At 48.4% G+C, this 27,925-nt stretch overlaps 2 protein-coding genes across 2 annotated transcripts in view; one reads left to right on the forward strand and one right to left on the reverse strand.

The window, feature by feature from the left end:
- The first annotated feature begins 284 nt into the window (after positions 1 to 284).
- On the forward strand, positions 285 to 15,160 carry LOC308592003 (surfactant protein C-like). The gene is made up of 6 exons (XM_081203253.1): positions 285 to 503; positions 3,648 to 3,974; positions 4,706 to 4,843; positions 7,066 to 7,167; positions 8,884 to 8,995; positions 11,418 to 15,160. Exons 1-5 carry the CDS (start codon positions 441 to 443, stop codon positions 8,989 to 8,991), a joined length of 738 nt encoding a protein of 245 aa, XP_081059379.1. The 5' UTR covers positions 285 to 440; the 3' UTR covers positions 8,992 to 8,995; positions 11,418 to 15,160.
- A 1,194-nt stretch (positions 15,161 to 16,354) lies between these two features.
- The window catches only part of RASSF2 (Ras association domain family member 2), a 53,206-nt gene continuing 41,635 nt past the window's right edge, over positions 16,355 to 27,925 (reverse strand). Inside the window, exon 11 of the mRNA XM_081203328.1 lies at positions 16,355 to 18,384. Within this exon, the coding sequence (XP_081059454.1) occupies positions 17,904 to 18,384 (481 nt within the window). The 3' untranslated portion in view covers positions 16,355 to 17,903. The remainder of the gene's footprint in view (positions 18,385 to 27,925) is intronic.

A 27,925-nucleotide genomic window follows, 5' to 3' on the forward strand; every position in this document is an offset into this window, starting at 1 on the left:
TCTCTTCAAGAAAGAGCTGGTCAAGGAGATGAAAAGAGGGCACCTTAACCATGAGGAGATATGTTCGTCATGAGGACAGGGTGGCCCCATCATAAGGACCTCACTTAAGTCCTCAGGAGACCAATGTTTGCAGTTCTCTAAACCACAAGAGCTCTGTTCCTGGGGACAAGGGTCCTTTGAGGTGGCTTAATGGCAAGGACCTCCCTGGCCACTTCCGTGGAACTTGGCTTTGAAGTATGAAGGGCTGGTGGTGGAGAACTAGGTTCTCACACCCAAAAAGCCAAGGGAAGGCCTGGCTCTCAGCCAGGTCAGCAGCCTGGAGGACTCACAGCCCACCTGGGTCACTGCCCCTCTAGGCTGCCACATATCTATCTATATATATCTGACATGCTCCCTTCAGAGAGCAGGCTGGGAGCAGGGATTGCAGATACAGCCAAGCTATGGAGATCAAGGAGACGATGGAAATTGTCACGCAAGAAGCTCTGCTCCGAGCACCAGCAGTGGTGAGTCCCTCCCTGCATTGAGATCGGAGTCTTTTCTTTCTTTCTTTCTTTCTTTCTTTCTTTCTTTCTTTCTTTCTTTCTTTCTTTCTTTCTTTCTTTCTTTCTTTCTATAAATATTCTGATTTTTAGCACTCTGTAGGCTGTTGCATATGCATGGGATCATGCTATTATCTGTATTCTTCAAAACAACTACTTTATTTGTTTCCTGCTTGGCAGGGGGTTGGACTCGATGGCCCTTGTGGTCTATTCCAACTCTATGATTCTGATTCTATTTCTTAAGCTGCAAATGTAACAAGACGATGGTGACAATAGAAACAGTAAGAACATTCCACCAGTCCTAATTTAAATGCATACGTTTATCTAGGCAGCTCCAAAAAGGTATCTAATCAAGACCGAGGACTAAATACCTCATTGGAGATGCTACCTATTTATATTTTTATTGGGTTTTGTGAGATAAATGAAACCATGCATCAGATTTTATAAACAATAACAACAAAAACTAACATACAAATGGGGAAAGTCAGTACTGAGATGTATGAATCAATCAGAGAGGTGTAGAATTGGAAGGGGACTCAAATGGGTTCTCTAGTCCAATCCCCTGCAATGCAGGAATCTCAGCTAAAGCGTCCATGACAGGTGGCCATCCAACCTTTGCTTAAAAACCTGCAACGAAGGAGAGTCCACAACCTCCTGTGGAAGTTGACTCCACAATGTTATACAGGTAAGTATAATCGTATCTGGATGTTTAAAGTGTTGTATTCCTCCAGAAGTCCACATGTCTTTTTTCAGTCTAGGTTAGGGTTACCAGACGTCCTCGTTTCCCGGGGACAGTCCCCAGATTTGCGAATAAGTCTCCAGACAAATTCCATCCCTGGAATGTCCCCGGATTTCATCTAATGTCCCTGGGAAATGCAGCAATGGCAGTCTCAGCAGCCCGGAGCAGTTGGCTCTGGCTGGCTTCAGGAGCTGCTCAGAAGTCCCCATGTGATGGTGGTGCAGGGGCTCGAAGATGCAGCTTCCGGGCTGCCTCCACCTTCCCTGACCCAGCAACTAAGCTGTGAAGGGAGGCTTCATGCTGCCTATTGGAGCAGCCTCCCAACTCCTACTTGTGTGCAAGCAGGAGGGGGCAGGGATCTCTCAGTTAGGCAACGGGAAGCCTCCCTTCCCAGCTGAGGGATCCCCACCCCCTCCTGCTTGCACGCAAGTAGGAATGGGATTGGGGATGCTCCAATGACCTTGCCACCGCTGCTCTCAGCCCTCCTTCTCCGCCTTCCATGCCTGACCCACTGCGCACCGCTTCCCCACCTCCACCACTGAAGAACCAACAACTCAGGGGCTGCCCAGGCTCATGGAGAAAGGAGATATAAACCTCAGAGGAAGGGGAAACGTGACGGTTGAGGTCAAGGTGGTGGCTGCCCTTCTGCCACCACCATCGCTGCAGCATCAATGTCCCTAACATGTAGTATGTATGTATGTATGTATGTATGTATGTATGTATTTAAAGTGTCCCCGGATCATTGAAAAAAATCTGGTAAGCTTAGTCTAGGTAAGGAATTCTGCAGGTTCTTTTCCTTTCATGACTCAGAGATCTTCACTGAAGGTTTTTAAGCAGAGGCTTGGATGGCCACCTGTCAGGGATTCTTTAGCTGGGATTTCCTGCATTGCGAGGGGTCAGACTAGATGACTCTCGGGGGTCCTTTCCAACTCTAGTTCTGTGATCTACACTGCAGTTACTACAGACTTCAGGGTACCTTTTTAAATAAGCAGTAGTGCAGCTTGAGCAACCAAGAAAACAAAGACAACTTCAGGTCAGTCTTAGCATCCTGTGATAAGTGTTAGTTGCACCCACTTACAAGAGAATAATCCCCACTGAACTCACTGGGACTAGCTTCTCTGTCTGCATGTACAGGTTTGTGCTGCTAGGGACTCAGGAAATCTTGGCTGAGGATTGTGCGAAACTGTGTTGCAATATCTCGCATCTCTTTCACCCATTTCTACCAGGGAGCCTCCAGACATCCTTTTCGTTTCACAGTCATGATGATTTGTGTTCATGATGCTCCCTGGGTGGTCACACACAATCCCGCTTTCAATACTGCGACATGCCACTCCAATCTCTGAGCGGTGAGACAAGCCAGGGTTTCCAGGTGCTTTCCCAGGTTTAGCTTCCTTGGAATTAAGGTCAGGCAAAGACTGTGGTGCCTTTAGAATATATGGTTTCGTTTACATCTGAACAGAAGACATTCACACCCAAACAGATCTTGCATCTCCTTTAGCCTCAGCCTTGGATCCAGTACAGAACAAGCAGGGCTCTGTGATGCCAGTTCCCAGCCTGCTCCCAGATCATATCTCTCTCTCTCTCTCTCTCTCTCTCTCTCTCTCTCTCTCTCTCTCTCTCTCTCTCTCACACACACACACACACACACACACACACACACACACACACTCATCCTTTTGGGATGCTGATGAAGACCCTCAACTTGCCACCTATGGCCATATTGTCTCACAATAAACCAGTTTCATGAGATTTTGAATAAATGTGCAACTAATCATTGCTGTTTTGAATTTTATTGTGTTATTTTCTTCCTTAGTGGTTAACATAAACTGTTATATTCAATCAGTCAATCAATCTTTATGAGCATACAGAGAAGACTGGAATATATGAATCGAAACATAAAATTGGCATCTGTTCACAGGAGGAAATGCTTTTAAGTTTCAGATAAAACTATACAGGCCTAGTAAGGTTAAAAATACCACTCAGGTCTTATGACGACGTAGTTTCATGGCATGGGTAGACAAACTAAGGGCTGGGGGCCAGATCCGGCCCAATCACCTTCTCAATCCAGCCTGCAGACGGTCCGGGAATCAGCGTGTTTTTACATGAGTATAATGTGTCCTTTTATTTAAAATGCATCTCTGGCTTATTTGTGGGGCATAGAAATTATTTCATTTCCGCCCCCAAAAATATAGTCCGGCCCCCCACAAGGTCGGCGGGACAGTGGAGCGGCCCCCTGCTGAAAAAGTTTGCTGACCCCTGGTCTAGACTGACCCACACTCCAACCCAAGCTGGCATTTATTTGGGATTTGTGAAGCACCTGAAAACAAGTCTCTGTGTGTGTCACACCCACTTTCCTCTCCCCCTGCAAGGACTACCATGCCCTGGACCCGGAGTTTGTAGGCTGCCCCTGCTGCGGCTGCTGCGACTGCTGCGGCTGCGACTGCTGCGGCTCCTGCCCCACCTGCTGCGGCTGCTGCCCCAACTGCTGCCCCAGCTGCTGCCCCCCCAGCTGCGCCTGCTGCTGCCGCTGGTGCTGCTGCCTGCCCAGGCTCCTGCTCCACCTGCCCAAGATGCCCAGCTGCCCCGTGCACATCAAGAGGCTCCTGATCATCGTGGTGATCGTCGTCCTCATCGTGGTGATCATCGTGGGGGCTCTCCTGATGGGCCTCTACGTCACCCAGGCGCACACGGAGGCGGTGAGCAGAGCGAGGATGCCATGGGATGTTTAGGGCAGGTGTTGCGGGACACCAACCAGCACGGCCAACGCTCAGGGGTGGTGAAGGTTTACAGGGGTTAAACTCTACAATTCTGTGGTTCTAGGCCAGGCATAGGCAAACTCAGCCCTCCAGATGTTTTGGGACTACAACTCCCATCATCCCTAACTAGCAGGACCCAGTGGTCAGGGATGATGGGAATTGTAGTCCTCCCAAAACATCTGGAGGGCCAAGTTTGCCTATGCCTGTTCTAGGCTGTAGTGCCAACAAGATCAGGATTAGGAAAGGTGTGAAATGAGCGTAGCCTAGGACAAAATGTTGCAGTGTGATGTGTTCCTGTTCGAGGCTCCAGCCCGCCATGACCTTTTCCAGGATATTCCATTACATATTCTCCCCTGGTTTTCTGCCTGCCTGTCCTCCAACCAGCAGTGAAAATTCAGTGTCCGCTAAGCATGCTTAGATCCTACCCACCAGGGAGGGGATCATACCCCCGCAAACTGTGGGGTTCTCCAAGTTTGATGATACTTCCAGATTTTTGGCACGGATCATAATCTTTTAGCTACAGAAGTCTAGGCCCTTGGTCAGTGAGTTTGCTAAGGATTGGGGCCCGCAGGAAGGCAGGGGTTGCTACTTCGGGGAGTAGTTGTTGCTGCAGGATGCTGGAAAGAAGGGGAAACAAGGCACCTCTTGTTAACACACTCCATCACTTGCAGGTTTTGCAGATGACAATCGAGGGCCTTGAAGGAGGAGACTCGCAGCTCAACCTCTCTGTCAATATGGAAGAAGCAGCCACTTTCTATGTCAAGGACCAGACTAACGACCCAGCCACAGTCATTTATGACTTCAGCAAGGTGAGGGGCAACTGGCAAGTGAGTTGTGCCACATCGACACCGCACCAGGGCACAGCTGACTTCTGCTGCATCAGGCTGTTTATACTTTGCTTCTGAATGCTCAAAAGCCGAGCCACCATTCCCCACCCCACAGCATTTGCCGCCTGAGGCCATCACCTCACTTTGCCCAATGATAGGGCCAACCCAGGCTGGGTGGGAGCCAGATTTGCAAATTCATGTAAGAGAATTTTAAGGATTTACCTGGCAACTTTTAGCTTTAACACAGAGGGATTTTACAGTCTGAGCTGACCTAGAAAATGAAGCCACCTTCCTTTCAGACATTGCCTTTTTCTTTCTTTCATTTTGGTGGCAGGACTCATTGGTACAGAGTACTGGCACACACACACACACACTTCCTTTTAGCTGTCCATGGTAGTGATTTTGACCTAACATCCACAGTATTTTTATCAAAGTGTGAGTACAACACACACCTCCATTTTTACCAAAAAAAAAAAAAAGAGCACACCCATTTCCATGCCATCTGTAGCCAAACCTGAAAACTGGTATAAAAACCTAAGACAGGCATCCCCAACCTTCGGCCCTCCAGATGTTTTGGACTACAATTCCCATCATCCCTGACCACTGGTCCTGTTAGCTAGGAATCATGGGAGTTGTAGACCAAAATATCTGGCAGGCTGGGGATGCCTGACCTAAGAAGAGGCTGCTGGATCAGGCCAATGGCCGATCTAATCCAGCATCCTCTCCCCCCCCCAATACCGCTTTATATTTTTAATAAAAATCTCAAAGCGGTTTACAGCATATTAGATCAGGGGTCAGCAAACTTACTGCAGCGTCTCCAGCGCCGATCGCACAGCGGGCCAAAGGGCAGGGGAGCGCGTGCCCATATGCTATTTCCGGCGCACTTCCAGGTCGGAGGAGCACCAGAAATAGCTTGTGCGCATGTGCACGGGCCTCCTCCGACCTGGATGTGCACCGGAAATAACGCACGCGCACAAGCTATTTCCAGTGCTCCTCCGACCCAGAAGTGGGCAGCCGCGCAGTGCTGGTTAGAGCGGGTGGTGGCAGTGGGCGGCAGGGGTTGCTGTGGGCCGGATAAATGAGTCCCTCGGGCCTTATCCGGCCCCGGGCCTTAGTTTGGGGACCCCTGTATTAGATCAGTCAATCAATAAAACAATAGCTGGGTGATGTTCCTCCGGCCTCATGAGGAGCCTCTTCCATAGGGCTGGGTGAGTGTGGGCCACAGTGTGTCACAGTGTGTCACAGTGACCAGCCAGATGCCCCAAAAGGAAACCCACAATCAGGATTCGATCACAAGAGCACTTTCCCTTCCTGTGGTTTCCGGCAGCTGGTATTCAGAAGCCTTGTTGCCTCTGACTGTGGAGGCAAAGCAGAGCCAGCGTGGCTAGGAGCCATCGCTAGCCCTCTCCTCCTCCATGAATTTGTCTAACCCTCTTTTAAAGACATCCAAGTTGGTGCCCATAACTGCCTCCTGTGGGAGGGAGTTCCATAGTTTAACTTTGCGCTAAGAAGGACTTTCTTTTACCTGTCCTGAAACTTCCATCATCCAGTTTCATTGGATGCCTGCAAATTCTAGTGCTATGAGAGAGGGAGAAAAGCTTTTCTCGTCCACTTTCCTCCTGCCTTGGCATCTGACTGTGTACATACTGCAGAATATCTCTCATACATATATATATTTATCAGTTTTTCAACATATCATTTTCAACAATAATTAAAGGTACTTTTACATCTTAAACAATTTTTGACTTCCACCAATCACACCTGAAAATTTTCCAATCTATTCACTTAATTTACATTTCTTATTTTCACTATTACTTTTAAATCTCATAACTAATATCTCTTTTCTTTCTCTTCTTTGCAATATTTCATATATTTCTCCTTACAAAACTACTTGTAGTCCTACTAGCATAATTTGTTGATTACAGTTGCTCTTCAAATAATTTGTATATTTCTTCCAATCTTCTGTAAATCTCTGGTCCTGCAGGTTGCGAATCCTTCCTGTCATTTTATCCTATTCTGCGTAGATCCATTAATTTTGTCTGCCATTCTTCTTTCATCGGTATTTCTTCTTGCTTCCATTTTGCATTACCCAGAGTAATAACTTTGACATTCTGCAGAAGCAATGGAAGCACACTGCAGGATATCAAAGGTATTACACTGGGTAATAACATATAACTGAAAGCACCTGCTCTGTCTGCTCCCAGTTGCTGATTGGCTACAAACCTTGGCCCGGACACGCCTGCTATGTCACCAAGATGGACAAGGAGAACATCCAAGGCCTGGACAGGATCCTCAAGGAATTCCAGGTGCGGGCAGGAACCTTCTGAAGGCGGAAGTGGTTTGAAGAAGAGCAGTGGCTGCTCCATTTGGGCAAGGGGGGCCCTGCCCCCCAAAATTCAGCCATCCCTTACTTGCTTCCCCCTAACTGGCAACCAGGCCAGGGTGTAGACCTGTCTGTCCATTTCCTTTGCTTCAGTGTAGCCCTTTGTAGAACTCAACAGGGAAGAGGAGGGGTGTGTGGACAGAAGTGGGAGGAGTCTGCTTTGCCAGTCATTGGCTTTAGCGCCACCTGCTGCTGGCCTCCCTGCCTTCCGCCCCATTAGTTCCAAGGAGCACCAGCCACCGCTGGGTTAGGAGCTCTTGCACCTCCTCATCCAAAAGCCTTTGTGGGTTGAGGGTGGCAAATGCATGGTAGGCAGATGATGAGCAGACAGTGGTAGAGTCAGAGACGCGCTCACTTCTTCTTCCACGGGACTCTTCTTACGAAGGACGGCAAAGCAGTTGCAGTAGTTCGTGTACTGATGACTTCAAGACTGGACAACTGCAGTGCGCTCTATGTGGCGCTTCCTGTGGCGATCACACAGGGTCCCCGGACGTTTCACCGTCTATTGATCCCTGTGCCACCACTTTATTTCTCGCTGCCACCAATCAGGCCCTACCTGGTACAATACTGAGTCCAGTCAGGGTTAGAGGTAAAGGTAAAGGGACGCCTGACCATTAGGTCCAGTCGTGGCCGACTCTGGGGTTGCAGTTCGAATCCCTGCGACAGGGTGAGCTCCCGTTGCTCGGTCCATGCTCCTGCTCACCTAGCAGTTCGAAAGCACATCAAAGCGCAAGTAGATAAATAGGTACCGCTCCGGCGGGAAGCTAAACGGCGTTTCCGTGCGCTGCTCTGGTTCGCCAGAAGCGGCTTAGGCATGCTGGCCACATGACCCGGTAGCTGTACGCCGGCTCCCTTGGCCAATAAAGCGAGATGAGCGCACAACCCCAGAGTTGGCCACGAGTGGACCTAGTGGTCCCTTTGCCTTTATCTAGATGTGTAGAAAATTGGTGCAAGTTTTTATCTGCCCGTTGTTACTTTAACTTTTCAGAAGTCTTAAATTATTGCTGTAAATTTTTTCTTCATGATAATTTTATTGTTTTATCTTTTTTTCTAAACCTCTTTGAGGGGTTATTATTATCTATTTATTTATTTCATAAAATTTATACACTGCCTGATTGTTAAAAAGAAGAAGCTCAGAGTGGTTTACAAAAAAAGATAAAATAGTAAAATCAAGAAAAAGAATCACAACCCTTCTTTAAAACATGCAAAAGTTAAAATACTCACCTGTAGGACTATAAGTCATTTAATGTGTTAATGCGAATAGAAGTCGTTAAAATTGCAGCTGCGGTATAAGGGTTTGATATTCTGACTGGAGTGTAAAGGAAATTTGTAAGATTTTGGAACGCAGAAATATAGTAAATCATCAAACCATCAATTCTAGCACCTAAATTATATAATTTGGCTTTTGAATGATTGGTATTTTTAATGGTATTATCATCTGGCATTGTTAATAATGAGGCTTTTATTGGATTATTGTAATTGAAAACTCATAAGAATAAGTTGAAATACTAAAACAGATTAGCATTACCTCAACTTTCTAAGCAACTGGGTGGGCTTGTCTAAACAGGATTTTTTTTAGCAAGCACCAAAAAGAGTACATTTATTCATGAAATACAAAATAACCTCTCCTGTCTTCTAGACTGCTCTGAGGGAGAAGGAGGCATTCCTGACAACTCTGGTTGATCGCTCCATCCTGGGTACCACATTTAACATCCTCTGCAGTCACGTTCCAGTCTTTCAGACTTAGTGAGGTAAGTGATGAAGAAAGGTGTGGATTAGAGATAAGAGATGCTCAGAAATTGAGGAGCCCAGAAACTTCATGCCCTAACAGCTTCCACCTAGACACGTTAGTGCTGTGCTGCAAATTTCTCTGACCCTTTCCAGTTTTTTAACCATTTCTCTGTTAACAAGTGAAATATACTGGGAGTCGAGAGTGGATTTCATGCTCTTTATTCAGCTCATAGTGGTGAGGAGGAATGGAAGTTCCCCCAGAATGTCTGCTTTATATACATTATTTACACAATGGGCCCCATGTGATTGGCTAATTCCGGGATTCTCCTGTAGGCCAATCAGGTTGCTGATTCACTTCCACCTGGAGCTGAATTGGGTGGCTGCTGTGGACCAATCAGACTGCTGCATTCTGGAGCCTATTGTTCTAGGAACCATCAGACTGCTGCATTCTGGATCCTATTGTTCTAGGACCAATCAGACTGCTGCATTTTGGATCCTATTGTTCTAGGACCAATCAGACTGCTGCCTTTTGGATCCTATTCAACTCAGTACATAACAACAAGAAAGGAAACTGATCCAAGGGGAGAGAAAATGTCAGTGAAAATCTTGAGTGAGAGGTGCAGGGTTTGGGGTCAAGCTTCCCTCATTTCTGTGTCAGCCCAGAAACTGTGAGTGTCCCTTCTGTTGTCCTACAAATGATCCCACCCATGGCCTGTGCTTTGTCCACCTCCTTGGCTGCAGGTCCACCTTGACCTCTTGTGGGCCTCTGTTTTGGATCTGGAAATTTAGGCACCAGGGGAGGCTGCAGCCGGGTAGAGGAAGGAAAACTCTCAAATGCCCTGAGACCTGCGGGTATAGGATAGTACACAAATTTAAAATAATGATAATAATAATAATAACAACCCAACCTTGGCAACCTAAGAATCATAGAATTGTACTCTGTGCTGCTTTCAGCATATGCAAAAACATAATAAGACATTAAACATAAAAGACATCCCTATACAAGTGGTACCTTGGTACTCGAATGGCTTGGCTCCCAAACACCGCAAACCCAGAAGTCAGTGTTCTGGTTTGTGAACACTTTTCAGAAGCCAACACAGCTTCCGCTTGAGTGCAGGAAGTTCCTGCAGCCAATTGGAAGCTGAGCCTTGGTTTTCGAACGCTTTCGGGAGTCGATCGGACTCCTGGAACGGATTCAGTTCGAGAAGCAAGGTACCACTGTACCTTCAGACATCTTCTAAGGTTGTATAGTTACTTATCTCCTTGACATCTGATGTAACCTCACTTCTCACAGTGAGGGAACCACCAGAAGGCCCTCAGCGCTGGACCTCAGCGTCCGGGCAGAACGATGGGGATGGAGACTCTCCTTCAGGTATACTGGGCCGAGGCCTTTTAGGGCTATAAAGGTCAGCAACAACACTTTGAATTGTACCTGGAAACATATGTAGAAAATGGAAGCCTCTTTCGCAGGGGTTGAAAACTCCCTAGAAATTGGAGGACAGATTTTGGTACAGCACAGCAAACATACACACACACACACCCCTCCATATGCTCACAAGTCTATGGGCCCACAAGCTAAGCTGATGGATATGTGGTGGATATGTAGGAAAATACAGATATTCTGGGAGAGTATCCATGCAGAACTGCTAAAAATGCTAAAGATCTCTTTCAATAAAAAAACAGAGGCCTACCTCCTGGGAATAACAGATTTGGATATTCCGCAAAAGAGGAAGGGTATCTTTTTATATGCGATGGCGGCAGCAAGGGTTCTGATCGCGACAAAATGGAAGAGTAATGAAATCCCCTCTATACAAGATTGGATCCAAAAGCTAACAGAATATGCCGAATTAGATGGTCTATCAGAAAAAATAAAGAATAAATCAAAACAGGAATTTGTTTCAAAATGGGAGGTTTTCAAAGAATATCTGAAAAATAAATATAGTAGTTTAAATTCTGTTGCAGCATTCGAGGAACTTCAGTAATAGTTGCAAGGTAGATACAAAATTAGATATATTAAGAAGAACTTTAATTAGGATAAAAGTGTTTATTGGCAACAAGTATTATGAAATCAAAATATGGAATAGACAGGAGGTCGGATCTTTAGTGTTAAGACCAATATATGTTATATTGTTTGCTAAGAAAATTATGTGTTTATAGTTATTCCTGTATGTAATTTGGTATTTGTGATTTTCTTTCTTTTTTCTTGTTGTATCAATAAAAAATCTTTTTTTTTAAAAAAAAAAGCTAAGCACATGTACATGTACCAGTTGGGACTTGCCTGTTGCTGGAAACCATAATAGGGCAGAGGGCTCTTGTGTTCGAATCCTGCTTGCGGGCTTCCCATAATGGGCATCAGGTTTGCGGCTGTGAAAACAGGAGGGTGGACCAGATGGGCCATTGGCCTGACTCAGCAAGACTGTTTTACTTTCTTATGCCTTGCAGGTGCATGCTGGAAGCGCTTCAACTCTCCGGAGAATGGCAAGAATGCTGCTGCTTCCCCTGGGCTCCCCTTGCGCAGAGCTCAACCTCAGGTGGCTTTCTGGGTTTTTGCTTCAGGAGGGATCACACAGCTAATTCTGTAAGAGATTTGACCTATGGTGGTTTTGGACATTATTGAGGGGCACAAAGGCAGGAAAGTGGCTTCCTGGGTTTCTGCTGGGGGTGGGGGAAGAAATCTGTTTCACTCTGCATTTGAATAGGAACCGGCTCAGTTCACACAGAATCCAAAACAGCCTTTGAAATCTGCACTTCTCTGAAGTTTGCAAGGAAATTCTCCAGCCAAGATGTGCGCACAGAAATATACATCTGTGGCTTAGGAGAAAAGGCGCGTTAAAAATGCCTTGTTGTTGTTTAGTCGTTTAGTCGTGTCCGACTCTTCATGACCCCCTGGACCAGAGCACGCCAGGCACTCCTGTCTTCCACTGCCTCCCGCAGTTTGGTCAAACTCATGTTGGTAGCTTCGAGAACACTGTCCCACCATCTCGTCCTCTGTCATCCCCTTCTCCTTGTGCCCTCCATCTTTCCCAACATCAGGGTCTTTTCCAGGGAGTCTTTTCTTCTCATGAGGTGACCAAAGTATTCAGCTTCAGGATCTGTCCTTCCAGTGAGCACTCAGGGCTGATTTCCTTCAGAATGGATATGTTTGATCTTCTTGCAGTCCATGGGACTCTCAAGAGTCTCCTCCAGCACCATAATTCAAAAGCATCAATTATTCGGCGATCAGCCTTCTTTATGGTCCGGCTCTCACTTCCATACATCACTACTGGGAAAAGCATAGCTTTAACTATACGGACCTTTGTTGGCAAGGCGATGTCTCTGCTTTTTTTTGCTTTTTTTGGCGCAAATAACATACAAGAATGCATTATATTAGGAGAAATTGCTTGCAATGATGTGTGTATTGAGCAAAATTGCATTAAAATTGTGTGTATATGGGGAAATGCCCATTAAAACAGTGATGAGATTTCGTGAGGCCCCTTAAAAAAATAATTTAAAAGGCTGCAAACTGATGTAGAAATGGGGAGAACTGAACTTCAGATTAAATATGGGAAACCAATACTGACAGATTCATCCATCCTGAGTTTATGCCTATCATTAACACCGCAAGGTGGGAGCACAAAGGCAGTCCTGAGCGTGGGGGGGGGTGAGCCCCCTAGATTAAAGGCTCATTGGTGCAGTTATGAATTTCAGTGGCCACACCAACATGCCCAGGTGCCTGCTTTCTCCCTTTCAGGGCCCAGGGCTCCCCTTCCTCTTCTTGCTCTTATCTGCACAGCTGAAAGCCCAACTTGCTCTTGCCAATGCTGCCTGGCATAATTAGCATCCAGACCCACTGCCTCACATAGGGGAGGGATGTCTCTGCATGTGGGGTAGGAGAGAGAGAGAGAGAGGATGAGAATTCAGAAAGAAGCTGGAGATTTTCCCCAAGCTCCTCATCTCCCCAGGTTATTCTCACGTCTGGTTGGACACAAGCAAAAATGGGAAAGCACTTAAATAAATGATAGCTGCCCAATTTACACTAACCCAATGTGACAGCTGTAGAGTTTCAGGAAGTGGTGAATAATAGATTGTTACGGGTTATTGCCTCCTTGCAGGCAGCTGATCTGAGAAGAGGCAAGAACCAGGAGAAAGAGTTAGCTGTTGTTTGGAAGAGGAGGGCAATTGACGGTGCCGTCCTCCTTCTCCAGTCTTGGTTGTCCCAAGACTTCAATCCTGGGGAGGTTTGGCCGAGCGCATTTTCCTTTGAACTAGCCTCACTCAAATCCTGCTGCCCTCAAGGAGCTTTGGGACCCCCAGCACCACATGGCCATGATCCCTGGGGCTGGTGGGACTTGTGGTCTAAAAAATTTAGAGGGCACCAGGTTGGGGAAGGCAGCTCCAGAGGAAAATGAAAGCTGTGGCTAGAAGCAACCTCTTCTAGCCAATGTGGTGAGAGCCAGTGTGGTGTAGTGGTTAAGAGTGGTGGACTCGTAATCTGGTGAATTGGGTTTGCCTCTCCGCTGATCCACATGCAGCTGCTGGGTAACCTTGGGCCAGTCACACTTCTCTGAAGTCTCTCAGCCCCACTCACCTCACAGAGTGTTTGTTGTGGGGGAGGAAGGGAAAGGAGAATGTTAGCCGCTTTGAGACTTCTTCGGGTAGTGATAAAGCGGGATATCAAATCCAAACTCTTCTTCTTCTCTAAGAATACCCCAACGCTGGGCCTTCAAATGAGGCCCCTAGGATGCTGTTTTCAGCAGAGCTTACCTTAAAGAGCTCAGTGGGTAGCTCACATAGGAAAACACCCCTAAGTCATCTTTCAAGTCTTCTGGTTTGTAGTTTCCACACAGACCCATCGACCAAAGAGAGCTGGAATGGTGCAGTGATTTCAGTGGCCGACTGGAATCACCTGGCAGACTAGGGTTCGAATCCCCACTCAACCATGCGGCTCACTTTGGGGGCCAGTCACTGCCTCTCAGCCTAACCTACCTCACAGGGTTGTTGTGGGGACTAAATGAGCGAGGGGAGAGGCGAGGCGCACCTTGAGGGCCATGGACAGAAAAGGTGAGATATCGATGTAATAGATAATAGAAAACCAGGACTTCCCGGAATATCCCATGGCACATTCTGAACTGTTCATTCAGTTCTTGTGGGACATGAGCTGGACACCCCCTCTTGCTCAGTGCTCAAATTATTAGATCAAATCTATGCTGTCAGGTGCCATAAGAAAGCTGCAGAGATAGCGTAGGTTAGTACACACCCCGGAAATAATCTCTTTCAGCTTCTGCCCTCTGGAAGAAGGTATAGGGTTATAAAGACCAGGACTAGCCGCCTGAGAAACAGTTTCTACGCAAATGCAATTCTGGTTCTAAACGCAGCATAAAGAGTCTCTAAAGTATATTGTATTTTAAAATGGGGTTTCAGAGTTTTTAGGGGGTTTTGGATGTTTTATGTAGATTTCCAATTTCATTGTTCTGTATGGGACAATGACAATACAGATATCGTATACCGTATTTTTTGCTCTATAAGACCCGTTTTTTCCCTCCTAAAAAGTAAGGGGAAATGTGTGTGCGTCTTATGGAGTGAATGCAGGCTGCGCAGCTATCCCAGAAGCCAGAACAGCAAGAGGGATCGCTGCTTTTGCTGCGCAGCGATCCCTCTTGTTCTGGCTTCTGAGATTCAGATTTTTTTTTTCTTGTTTTCCTCGTCCAAAAACTAGGTGCGTCTTATGGTCCAGTGCATCTTATAGAGCGAAAAATACGGTATATCGTAAAGGGTTGGTGGATCCTCAGTTAAGCCCACAGGCTCCAACCTCCCATTCCTGCTTCTCCCACCAGAGACCTACCTAAGATATAGGGTGGAAGACCTCTACGGCCTCTCATACAAGGCTGTGCTCCCCTTGTGGGACAGGATGAACCTAAACCGCCTTCAGTGACCTTTGCTTAGCCTCATTAGTTGACTGTCGGTTAGCCCTGGCCAGGAAATACAGAGCATACAGTAAATTCCTTATCTGTCCAAATTTGCTTGGGAACTTGCTTTGCTCCACCTGCAGAGGGCGCCCTTGTGCATGCGATTCGCTTGCAAAAAAACTCCTCCGGTCGCAGATTATCCTCGCTGCTTTCATAACGTTGCTATTTACATGGAAAGTTTGTGACTTTGCTACTTTGTTTGGATTGAGAGTTACTTTCAATAAAAGCATTTGCACCTGCTGTCCTGAACGAAGTTGCTTTATTACAATGTGAAGTGGGCAGAGATTAGGGTTGCATTGTCCCAACACACCAGCATCTATAAATAAAAATTAGGTTGTTTCTGCGACTGATCTTGTTGAGGCTGGCAAGGGAAGTAAACAGAAAAGGGACATATTTATTTGGAGCAAAAGTAGCCGTTTGAATATTAAATCCAACCATTTATTTCCTTAAAAACAGCAAAATAAAGTGAATTACAGGGGTGCAGATATTTGCAAATATGTAATAATTATTCTATTAAAATTATGCCACCACAGAAAACCCAGAAGAGAAATTTCCCACCAGGCCCCCAGTCAAACCATATTTGCACACCTCAGCAGGTTGCAACATAAGCTGCACCTCTGTATAAAAGCACCACCCAGCACCTGAAAGAAGAAGCCATCAGTATTATCAACAATGGAGCATCTGCCTTGGTGCAGACAAGGGGGGCTGCAGTCAGTTATCACCCCCCGCATTCCTTGTGAGCAGCATTAATGCCAAGGAGCAGTTTTCCAAAGCCCTGAAAAACGGCAGGACTTCTATTCATGCCTGAGCCCAGCACAGACTCTCTTTTCAAAACTTTGCAGGGGGTTGGACTGGATGATCTTTCCAGCTCCACGGGTCTGTGATTATATGAAATTAAACACCTCCCTTGATAGCATACAGGGAACATGGGCCGTTATTTTATGTTTAGACCAGGCATGGCCAAACTTGGCCCTCCAGATGTTTTGGGACTACAACTCCCATCACCCCTAGCTAACAGGACCAGTGGTCAGGGATGGTGGGAATTGTAGTCCCAAAAACATCTGCAGGGCCAAGTCCGGCCATGCCAGGTTTAGAACATTTGAAAGGAGCAGGGAGGAACCTCTGGCCCGGGGTGACACCACTGTCCCTGGTCCTTAACATCCTTGGGCGATTTGGGCTGTGCCCTGGAACTCTGGCCAGGCCTTTTGATCGCCTGCAGAGAGAGATGGGCTTTGGAAAGTCCTCTAATTGGACTAATTAACCAATCCTGGTTTAAAGAAGGGACAGGGAGGAGGGGGAGGCAAGTGGGGCCTTGAAGTGGCCATCAGTACTCAACTGAGTGGTCCTCCAGGCCACCAGAGGGAGGTGTTCTGCAGAGCTTTGCTGCCCATCCCTCTCTTCCCCTGGAAGCCAGGGAGACCAGCAGCAGAGGTGCCCGCTTCACCCAGCCTCATGGGAGTGTGGGGTTGACGTGTTGCAGTTGCGCAAGGAAAGGGAGTGTGAGAGGCTTCTCTTGGGCACCCTCCCCTTTGATGCAAGGGATCATCCACCCCTGTTTTAAAGCTACTACCTTCCCCAGGGGTGGCCCCTCCAATTACGCCGCCTGAGGCCAAAGAGAAAGGTCTGCTCTGCTGCCGAAGTCTCCCTGCCCTGCCAAAGCTATGGGCTGCGTGGCAGTGCCAGCAAAGCACGGACAGCAACACCGGGTTCCGGTTAGAACTTGTAAGGTTTTGGATCTCGTCGTGTTGCAGGAATTTATGTATAGGTTGGGGGGGGTTGCCCCTCCAGCAGATATCATGCACATGCAGCCCACTACCAAAATCAGCACAATCGCTTTTGTGACTTTTGTGATTTGTCCCCACAAAACACTTTATCACAGTTTCTTCCTATCTATTCAAAGGGCCTTTGCTGCACAATACCAAATGTAAGAATTCACTGATAAATGTATCTATGTACTGGCTCACTGGGAAAATTTCAGAAATTCATATAGACATGTGAGCTCAGCTACTCAGCAGCTCCTCTGCCTGAGTGATAATTCCTGGCATCCTGATACCTGAGTGCCAGACAGGTAGCCATTCCAGAAATAAGAAACCCAGATGAAGACAAAAGGATGTGATTAACTTGGCTGGGAAACAGGGAAATGTAGATATCTCTTTTGTTACACTTGATGGGTGTTTGGTGGAGGGCAAGGGGAACCATGGGGCAGGGTCCAGGATGCTCAGATTACTGCCACCAGACCTCCCCTTTCATGATGTAACCATGATGTATTAGTGATGTAGTTTGGGGGTGTGTAACATGGGGATTAGCAGCTAATAAAAGTTTGGGGGCTCTTTTGTTTGGGGCTTCCATCTTGTTCCACCTTGTGGCAGGTGGGAGTCCGGTCGCAACAGTCTTCAATAAAGACCAAGCCTACTGGCTGCTGTTTTGCTTTGGTATTCCTGGCTGGTGTCCTTTGTTTTTTTGTCAAAGGGAGCCCTCAGATTTCTCTGTTGACAGTTGGAAGCCGCCACCCCTTCCCCACTGGCAGTGGGGCACCAGCATGGGCACTGCCTCTTGGGGTGTCGCTGCCTCAGCCCACCTCATGAGAGCCAGGGTGGTGTAGTGGTTAGGAGCAGTGGACTCCTAATCTGGTGAACCGGGTTCGCGTCTCCGCTCCTCCCCATGCAGCTGCTGGGTGACCTTGGGCTAGTCACACTTCTCTGAAGTCTCTCAGCCCCACTCACCTCACAGAGTGTTTGTTGTTGGGGAGGAAGGGAAAAGGAGATTGTTAGCCGCTTTGAGACTCCTTCGGGTAGTGATAAAGCGGGATATCAAATCCAAACTCTTCAAACTCTTCATGGGCAGGCTGGCCCTGACCTTTGCCACCGCTGAACCTCACACCAGCCTCTTTCTCACTACAAGCTATCACAAACACCATCCTTCACACCACAGCACACAATGCCCTCAAGGGCCTGCTCCTCTCTGTGGACGATAGGACTCTTCCTCAGCCCTGGAGCAGGAGGCAGGTGACCCCCCACACCATGGGGGAGAAGGTCAGGAGGGTCCCTGCCCGGGGGTCCTTGGCCGCTTGACTGTAGAGCTCGCCTTCCATCATGGGGTCGGACCAGTTGGGGTTCTGGAATCCGGGCTGCGACATCTGCTTTCCAGCCGAGGAAGAGCCTTGCCCTCCTCGGGAGAAGCGAGACCTCCCAAGGGAGCTCAGGCCGTATCCCACGGCTGCCCCCACTGCTGCGGCCCCTGCCACCTTCGCGCCACGACTGCCGCTGGAACTTTGCCTGCTGCTGCTGCTCTTTGGCAGGGAGTGGAACCCGCCACGTGATGACCCTCCGCTTTTGCTGCCCCCGCTGCCACCGCCTCCTCCTCTTCCTCCTCCCCTGCGGCAAAAGGCAGGCTCGCTGACGAGAGCGACCAGGAGCACCACGACCCAGTACCAGGCAGCCCAGCTCTTCCTCATGGTCTTGTACCTGAAACAGAAAGAGAAGGTGGAAGATTCTAGGATTGTAGAGTCGGAAGCGACTTCCAAGGTTCATCCAGTTGTAATAAACGAAAATCTGCCCTTATTCCCTTATGAGGGACACAAGAGCCCTTATAGAGTCCTTTGCAGGTTCTCCATCGGTTGGAGGAAATAACAGAGGCCAACCAGAGAATATTGAGAAGCAAAGCAGCTCGTAAGCCTGATCTTTATTGAACGGTTGCAACAGGGTGCTCCCCTCATACGCAGTAGAAGGAGGACCCAGAACAAAGGTGTGTCCGCCCTTATATAGACATTTAAAATTGCCCGCCCTGGAGTCCACGACCACCCCTAGAAACATCATACATACATCGCAGAAGGGGTGTAGCTCCAGACCACCCCCCAGATAGATCATACCTTCATCACAGAAAGGGGTGGTGGTCTACAACAGAAATCTGAGTGTGTTGTTTATCTCCTGTCTGGCAGGTTACCTGTTAATGCTTACTTGATTGGATACCCTGGGGAGCCTGGCCAGTCTTTTGTAATGATAAATACTTAGTTCCTGAGCCAGGTCACAGGCTCACCTTATTCACACACAGAGATACCCTTAAGACAGGATTTGTGAAGGAAAAGACAACAGGGAGGCTTTTCCATTTTCCTTTGACTTTTCAGAGAAAACATTTGGTCAGTTTGGGAGCCAAATGGCTTCATGGCTGTTCTCCTGTGCTGCTTCAGACATGTGGTTTATGTATTTATTTATGTATGTGTTTGCTTGGTACATTTATGAACATTTATTATATATAAAGGTAAAGGTACCCCTGCCCGAACGGGCCAGTCTTGACAGACTCTGGGGTTTGTGCGCCCATCTCACATCTATAGGCCGGGGGCCAGCGCTGTCCGGAGACACTTCCGGGTCACGTGGCCAGCGTGACAAAGCTGCATCTGGCGAGCCAGCGCAGCACACGGAACGCCGTTTACCTTCCCGCTGGTAAGCGGTACCTATTTATCTACTTGCACCTGGGGGTGCTTTCGAACTGCTAGGTTGGCAGGCGCTGGGACCGAGCAGCGGGAGCGCACCCCGCCGCGGGGATTCGAACCGCCGACCTTTCGATCGGCAAGCCCTAGGCGCTGAGGCTTTTACCCACAGCGCCACCCGCGTCCCTCTTTATTATATATATAAGACCTTAATTTTTTTTATTTCACAGTCCAGCAGCAAGGCAGGAACCACAGCTCTTTGGGTCCTCTGAAGGCCCTGCCAGGATGTTGGGCCTGAAGTCCAGCCCTTGTGGCACCGCTGTGCTCCATGGGCAGACCAGAGCTGAGGATCCATTCCCCACATTGCTGCATTGCAGCTGCACTGCACTGGTCAGTTGGCAACCCTAGCAGGTCGGTGGCTGTGTTGGCTGGGGCTGGTGGGAGATGTGGGCCAAAGCACCAGGTGTGGGAAGGCAGATCTGGACTGAGGCTTTAGCTGAAAGCGTTAAGTTAGCTAAAGCAGGCATAGGCAAACTCCGGCCCTCCAGATGTTTGGGACTACAATTCCCATCATCCCTGACCACTGGTCCTGTTAGCTAGGGATGGCAGGAGCAGAGACTGAGCAACGGGAGCTCACCCCGTCGCAGGGATTCGAACCACCGACCTTCTGATCGGCAAGTCCTAGACTCTGTGGTTTAACCCACAGCGCCACCCTGATTCAGCATCAAAAGCAGGTTTTCTTGGGCCATGCAGTAAGTAGGCAGGGCAAAGAAAATGGGGAAAGTGCTCAGACATGAAGCAGGAAAGTGCAGGCCTGTACCTAGAAAGCGCAGGGCAAAAGTTATGAGTGGATGAGCCCTTACTAGCCTTTCCTGTAAACTGAAAAGTCCCTGCGCTCAACACAATAATCCAGGCCTAATGACAGGGCAGAACCTTCTGGGAACAGCAACACAACAAAGAGGGTGAAATTGCTGAGCCATTGGCCCTCCAGGGCTTGCCACTCACATGACTCCTTTGCACAAAAGCCTGAGTCCCAGGAAAGAAAACAATACTCCAGTCCAAACACACACACCCTTCAGCTGTTGTCACCCGCAGGCCAACTGCCGGAGGCTTCTGGCTCAGCAGTTCTCTGCTGTTGCCCCCCCCCCAAAAAAAAACTACACGGACCTTTGTTGGCAAGGTGATGTCTCTGCTTTTTCCCCTCCAGGTTAAACATACCCAACTCCCTTGACTGTTCCTCATAAGGCTTGCCTTCCAGACCCTTGTTCATCCTCTGCACACATTGCAACTTGTCAATATCCTTCTTAAACTGAGGTGCCCAGAACTGGACACAGGACTCCAGGTTGGGTCTGACCAAGGTAGAATAGAGGAGGAGTATAACTTTCCTCAATGTGGACACTTGACTTCTGTTGATGCCACCTCAAATGGCATCAGCTTTTTGCTGCTGCATCACACTTTTGACTCATGTGGTCTATGAAGACCCCTAGATCCTTTTTGCATGCAAGCTGGATGTCCCAAATCTTTTATTTGTGCAGTTGGTTATCCCTGCCTAAGTGCAGAATCTTACATTTGTCCCTATTGAAGTGAGATCTGTCATCATGCTAATGCTGTGAACCCCTCCATTTTATGCTCAGGTTGTAAATATGTTTAAATACAACTATATATCCTAAAGACACCACAGTGTCTGCTGATCTTCATTCCAATGAAACCAAACCTAGAACCCTTGGAATCTCTCAGCACTCCAAGTTTGGGTTGGTGTGCAACAATATAATAGCAAGTGCAAGGGAGGCTATTTGTCTCCACTGGACCTTCCCTCCCTAGGTGGGATCTTCATGGAAATCTGTTGTGTCGTCCCCGCCCCCCCCCCCCCAATGCTGCAATTAGTGAGAGGAAAAAAGGGGTAGGTTGGAATAAGCACAAACTCTCAGGAAGCAAATTCTTTGGATTGCAGCTGAAGTGTTAAAGCCCCCCAAAGGAAGGCAGAAAACTCACAATCTAAACCAGCAGGTAAGAAAGTCCATTGCACTTACTTTCTCCTAGGAGCAACCACCAGCTGCGGATGAAGACCCTCAGGGGGAAAGGCTCTCTGCCTGTGAAAGGCTGCTGACAGCGTGAATCCTCTGTGAGCTGGAAACAGAGTTGTTGTCAGAGCACATCAGGGCTCCCCAGAATGGAACAAAAGCTTGATGCCTCATCTCCACCTGACTGGTCAATGGAGCAAGCTAGGCTCTTTAGACAGTCACCCTGCACAACTCGTGACCCACACACACACACACACACACACAAAGTTCAGGATCCTGGCCAAACAACACATCCAGGAGGCTTATCAAGGCCCTGCAGAGCTGCCACAGGTCAGTGCAACCTGCAAACTGGGTCATCTCGAGTTGTACAGGGCTGGTTCACACCCAGTGGATCTCTTCAGGAGAAGAGGGTTGTGACGGGAAAGTTTGTTTTTGCTGGGCAGGTTGGGTCACCAGGTGTTTTCCTTTCTCCCTGCCAGCAAACGGTTAATGAACGGCAGCTTCTGATTGGCCGGGGTTCCAGGAGGGGGAGTTGAAAAGGAGAGGATTCTGAGCAGGCTTCCTCAACCTCGGCCCTCCAGATGTTTTGAGACTACAATTCCCATCATCCCTGACCACTGGTCCTGCTAGCTAGGGATCATGGGAGTTGTAGGCCAAAAACATCTGGAGGGCCGAGGTTGAGGAAGCCTGATTTTGAGAGACAGTTTTTTAGGTTGGGATAGAGGTTGGGAGAATAGGTTGGGAGATAGGGAGTGAGAGGGGAGAGAGTTGGTTCTGGGTAGAAACATCCAATCTGAGGAATATATCAAAACTAGAAAAAGGAGTCTCTGAGCTTAGTGTGAAGGACAGGGTGTGGTGTCCTGCAGTGGCGTAGCATGGGTTGTCCGCACCCGGGGCAAGGCAAGTAATTTGCGCCCCCTAACCCGTGGATTTTAGCACTCGAGTCTCTTCCACTAGATTAGCGCCCCCCCTCAGATGTTGCGCCCAGTGCGGCCGGCCTCCCCTGCACCCCCCACACTACGCCACTGGTGTCCTGTAAGAGTAATAGGCCAGGAATTAACTGGGAGGCTGAGGTGGAGACAGGAGAAGTAGAAGCTGGAAAGATACAGTCTACTTAGGTCTCATTCTGGTCAGGAAGGGAGAGATTCTACAAAAAGAGAAGACCCCCCAAACCAGTTAAGAGGGGTGTGGTGATCCCTTGGGTCTGTTACTTGGAGTACCTCCAGAGTAGAGTTGTCTAAGGGGTGTGTAACTGACAGGAAGTTCCACCTTGTTTAAGAACCAAAGTATTAAGCAGCAACAGCTGTGCAACAACTGAGAAGGAACTGAAGTGAAATAACATTATAATCTGAAGTATCTTGTGTTTTTTTACCCACTTTGTGTCATACACTTCCTTTGTTTAATAAAATCTTTATTGTTTATTTAATTAAATCCTGCCCAGGATTCGAAATTATTAAGTTTTCCCTCACACAAGTCCCCCACAAGATAATCTGGGGCAGTTTGTAGGAATCCGTGGAATTGGTGTTCTGCGAGGTGGGTGCACTATATTTAAGTGAGGGTGGGCCCAACGGAAAAAGTGCTGTCACAAGGGTCCTCAGGGCTCTCTGTCACCTGCTACTGTGAGATGTGCACAAAGGATGGTGAGTGAACATCTATATTCAGAACAAACTCAAGGTGGCATTAGGCATGACAGAAGCTCGCCCCTTCAAGGCCAGGTCTCCGCTTTTACCAGGTGAATGGGACGCGGGTGGCGCTGTGGCTTAAACCACAGAGCCTAGGACTTGCCGGTCAGAAGGTCGGCGGTTCAAATCCCCACGACGGTGTGAGCTCCCGTTGCTCAGTCCCTGCTCCTGCCCACCTAGCAGTTCGAAATTACATCAAAGTGCAAGTAGATAAATAGGTACCACTCCAGCGGGAAGGTAAACGGTGTTTCCGTGCGCTGCTCTGGTTCGCCAGAAGTGGCTTAATCATGCTGGCCACATGACCTGGAAGCTGTACACCGGTTCCCTCGGCCAGTAAAGCGAGATGAGCGCCACAACCCCAGAGTCGGCCACGACTGGACCTAATGGTCAGGGGTCCCTTTGCCTTTATTCACCAGGTACGTAGATCTAGGTAGCTACTTGGTTATCCCAAATGCCCCAGAGTAAGGGGTTGTGAGCCCATGGGAAAGCCCCAGCTTAGCACACAAAGTATTGGGCAAAGACTCCTGGCAATGTCCTAACTTGAGACAAGGTAGCTTCCTGTTTCTTAACTGGAACTGGTAACAGCTGTATATCAGTGTCCTTACTTGCAATTGCAGTTGGCAGCTTCTCAGGTCATAGCCAGACGACCCATTTATTGAGCAGGCATCTTGATTTGTTCATAGGGAAGCTACAGGGTATTACTCCACACTTTCCTGTGCATTTTTCCTTATCGGAAAAAGTCAGATCATTTGGGGAAGTGGATTTGTTGTTACACAAGAACTCCAAATCAGCATTAATTGGGCAACCTGAATCTCATAGAATCATATGAGTTGCAGGGGACCCAGTTCTTCTTCTTTGGCGATCCCTGGTAGCCGAGGAAGATTGTCTTCCATAAACACGGTTTTAACAGTGAGTCCGTAAGTGACTGTGGAGGCCAATTCTGGATCCACACGGCCTTCCACAGTGGGGACATTGGTTTCCAGGCGGGAGTTGATCACGGTGTGGATTTGCCAAGCATGCCTTCCTCTTAGCACGTTTCTCCAGTGTGGTGTAGTGGTTAAGAGCGGTAGTCTCGTAATCTGGTGAACCGGGTTCGCGTCTCCGCTCCTCCACATGCAGCTGCTGGGTGACCTTGGGCTAGTCACACTTCTCTGAAGTCTCTCAGCCCCACTCACCTCACAGTGTTTGTTGTGGGGGAGGAAGGGAAAGGAGAATGTTAGCCGCTTTGAGACTCCTTAAAGGGAGTGAAAGGCGGGATATCAAATCCAAACTCTTCTTCTTCTTCGTCCTCCCGTGCGTCCTGAGTTCGAGTGTCTTAAAAGCCCACGACACCACTGGTAAAGGCTGTTCTCCAACTGGAGCGCTCACAGGCCAGTGTTTCCCAGTTGTCAGTGTTTATACTACATTTTGTGTGTGTGATTTGCCAATGTGAGGTTGAATCCGTTCCCCTACTAGTGACAGTCTAGAAGTGCACTGAACCCACCAATATTATTTGCAAGCATCTTAAAACTTAAAAGCACTAGTGTGACCTCAGCTGAGCATTTCTTGCATAAGCCTGGGCAAAGAGGCATATCTTAAACAAGGAAAAGTTCATTGAGAAGAACAATGTAGAATTTCAGGGAGTCGGTCCCTATCCCGCCTACTAAATTAATTCAACTTTGTCCTCACATAACCCCAAACCTTCCAGAGCTGTGGGGATCTCAGATCCAAACTGTGCCCTCATTTCTTTCTCCCCAATTTCTTCCCACAACAATTGAATAAAACCAGAGGACCACTGTTGCATTTCTATTGACAAAGTGCTTTAATTAAAACAAAATAATCTAGTTGCATGTGCTTCATACTATATAAAGTGGTATTCACAAGGTGGTTTTATGAAATCCGTGGTCCAAACCTATCCCCCGACAGCACAAGCCTTTGAGAGATCCATGGATAAAAAAGGTGTTTTTTTTTTAATCCAGCTAAACATAAATTCTGAAGATAGCGCTGCTGATGATGGAAGACTTGGGATACCAAGTATTATTGCATGTGAATGACAGATGAAGATATTGCTAGCTCAGCTCAGCAAAAACTGCTGCTTTCTCACTAGGGGTTGTGGGGGAAATTCCACGCACATGCATCCATACACTCACGCATCCCTGGATGCTTATTAACTTTGTGCCCTGCAAGCTCAAAGCCTCAGGATACTTCCCTTTTCGCCTGATGGAAGCCTCCCAACAGAAGCTTTTCCAGAAAAGGACCCCTGCAGAGCAGATTCTCCAGAAATGTAGCACACAGCACTGATACAACAAATGGGTACCAATTCTGTTCAGAATGGAAACTGCAATTTATTCTTACCAAGCAACAAATATATTGTCTGAAGCAGGTGAAACCCCGTGGATTAAGAGTGGAGAACTTGCAGCAGCCCTCCAGGAGGTGTTGGACTCCTGGTCCCATCAGCTCCAGCCAGCATGGCCAACAGCCAGGGATGATGGGAGTCGGAGTCAAGCCTGAGTCGGAGGGCCACAGCTTAAGTCAGCCGCAATGTAAACACAGATCTAAGGGGAGAAAGCTTTAAGAACAGCTTAAAGCCAACTTGCACGTTCCAAAGTGTAGAGTGGTAAAGCGTTTCTGGACAGGACCAATTCAGTTTCAAGGGTGTGTGTGGCCATTGCAAATCTTAGTCATCCTCCTCCACCTGGTAAACTCACAACACATGTAGCATGCCAGAAGGCCACCTACTCATTTGCCCAGTGTGCTATTGGTCCATGTGCGTGCCTCATTCAAAGAAGCAACTCCCCTCCAGCCTGAAATGGTACATTCCAGGAAAAGCACCGCCACTGGGTTCTACTTCGGATCTGAACTAGGCCCTAGGAGCAATTTTTTGGCACAACATTTTTGGTGTGTGGTAGTGGGGAGAGGGACTTTTCTTCCTAGCCAATGATTTCATTTGCAAAAGCCACACTAGGAGACATTTTGGGCTGGGTAAGAGGTGACACGACAGCTATCTTCGAATATTTGGGGGGATTATCACATAGATGATGGAGCAAAATTTATTTCCTCCAGAGAGCAGTACTCAAGTCAATGGGTTCAACCTACAATAATTTCAACTATGCATTAGGAAGACTTTCCTGACGAGGCAAGGCTGCCTTGGATGCTGGCAGTGGGCAGCCCTCATCGACTAAATGGCTTCCGAGGTTAACCTTCCAACGCTATGAAGATTCTCTGAACAGTTTTCTGTGCTCTGGGATAGAAGCCGCAACGAGGACTTTCATCCCCCAAGGCCTGCTGGCCCCTAGGAAGGCAAGGGCTGGAAGCATCAAAAGACATCTCCTGCCCACCTCCAAAATAAGAGCCAGCCGTATGGGCTCCTTGGAGCAGAGGGAGGATGGTCGTAAGCAGCGCCTTGCGACAAAACCCTCCCCTCTTCAGGAGGCTGGGTGTGGATGCAAAGAGCAGTGGTTTTCAAACCAGTGTGCCTTGCTGCCCTGGGGCGCCTTGAATGATGGTCAGGGGTGCCATGGGCAACACTGGCCTCTGTCCCTCTTTCCTTCCCTCCCTCCTTTGATGCCCTCTCGCATCTCTGCCTCCCCAAGCCTTGCACAGCTGTTTGCTGCAGCAGCCCTGGCTACAAGCTTTCCAGGAGAATGCTGCCTCTGGGGCTGGCCAGGGGGTGCTTCCCCGGCCCCTGTGGGGCAGTGGGAGGAGGCACCTCTCTTTGGGGCGGGGGGGGGGGCAACTCAAGAGACCATAGGAAGCAGCAGCGGCCGCCTGGAGGACTCCCAAGGAGAGGGGAGGAGGCTGAGGGAACACTCCACAAGTGGGGGTGCTTGAAAAAGGGTGAGGGGCTGCCAGCTCTGCAGGCAAGGCGGTGACACAACTGGGCTCCTGAGCCCCACAGGGGTGCCACAGAAAGAATGCAGTCGCAGGGCTGTCTTAAGCGGCACCGGGATCAAATATCTGCCCAACGCCCCTGCCCCCAGTTACCCAGTCCCAGGTGCGCAGGAGGGCGGAGTTGGCTGCCTGCCTCAGTATCTTGCTGGGTCTGTCACCTCCCAACTCACGGCGCAGAGCCGCCCGCAGCAGAAGAGCCTGCCACAGTGCTCCAACCGACAGGCGGGCTCTTTCCCGTACTCAACTCTCGGGCCCTAGACTCTCGGGCTGGCGCCCGGGTGCCCCACACCCCTAGCGCCTATGGGTAAGACGGCTCTGTACAGTTGGTCAAGGGAGCTGTGGATGCAAAAAGTTTGAAATCCTCTGGAATAGATGACTGGACACAGTAGAGAAATCTGCTCAATAAGACCCCAGAAAAGAACCAGACATAGGCCTGATTAGTACACAGAATCTCAGAATTGTAGAGCTGTAAGGGACTCAAAGGGGTCCTCTAGTCCAACTCCCTGCAAAGCAGGAACCATAGCTCAAGAGTCCCTGACCGATGGCCATCCAACCTCTGCTTAAAAACCTCTACCATCTGCTGAGGGGGTTTGTCCCACTGTCGAACAGCTCCTACTGTCGGGAAGTTGTAAAGGAACACATGTAAAACAAACAGCAGTTCATCCACTTTTTAGCCAAAAACGTAGCATTTATATCTGCATTCTAAGATGTCAAAGCGCACCACATACATAACCCCTGCGATCCTAACAACAGCTCTGAAAAATAGACCTGTATTCTCTCCCTTCCATTCTACAAAAGGGGCATCGAGGCAGAGAAAGGGGTTTGTGTATGAGCACCTAATGAATTCACAGTAGAGGTAAGACTTGAACTCGGGCCCTCTCAGTTCACAGCTTTCAGAGACTACGTTACGCTGTCCTTCCTGTCAAGAGTACATTTCTATTATTGCTAAATCTCACACAGGTAACTCCAGTTGCAATCGGAGGTGTGTCGCCCATCAGCCAACCCT

This window comes from Podarcis bocagei (assembly GCF_964188305.1).
Source record: "Podarcis bocagei genome assembly, chromosome: 7".
Classification (NCBI taxonomy): Eukaryota; Metazoa; Chordata; class Lepidosauria; order Squamata; family Lacertidae; genus Podarcis; species Podarcis bocagei.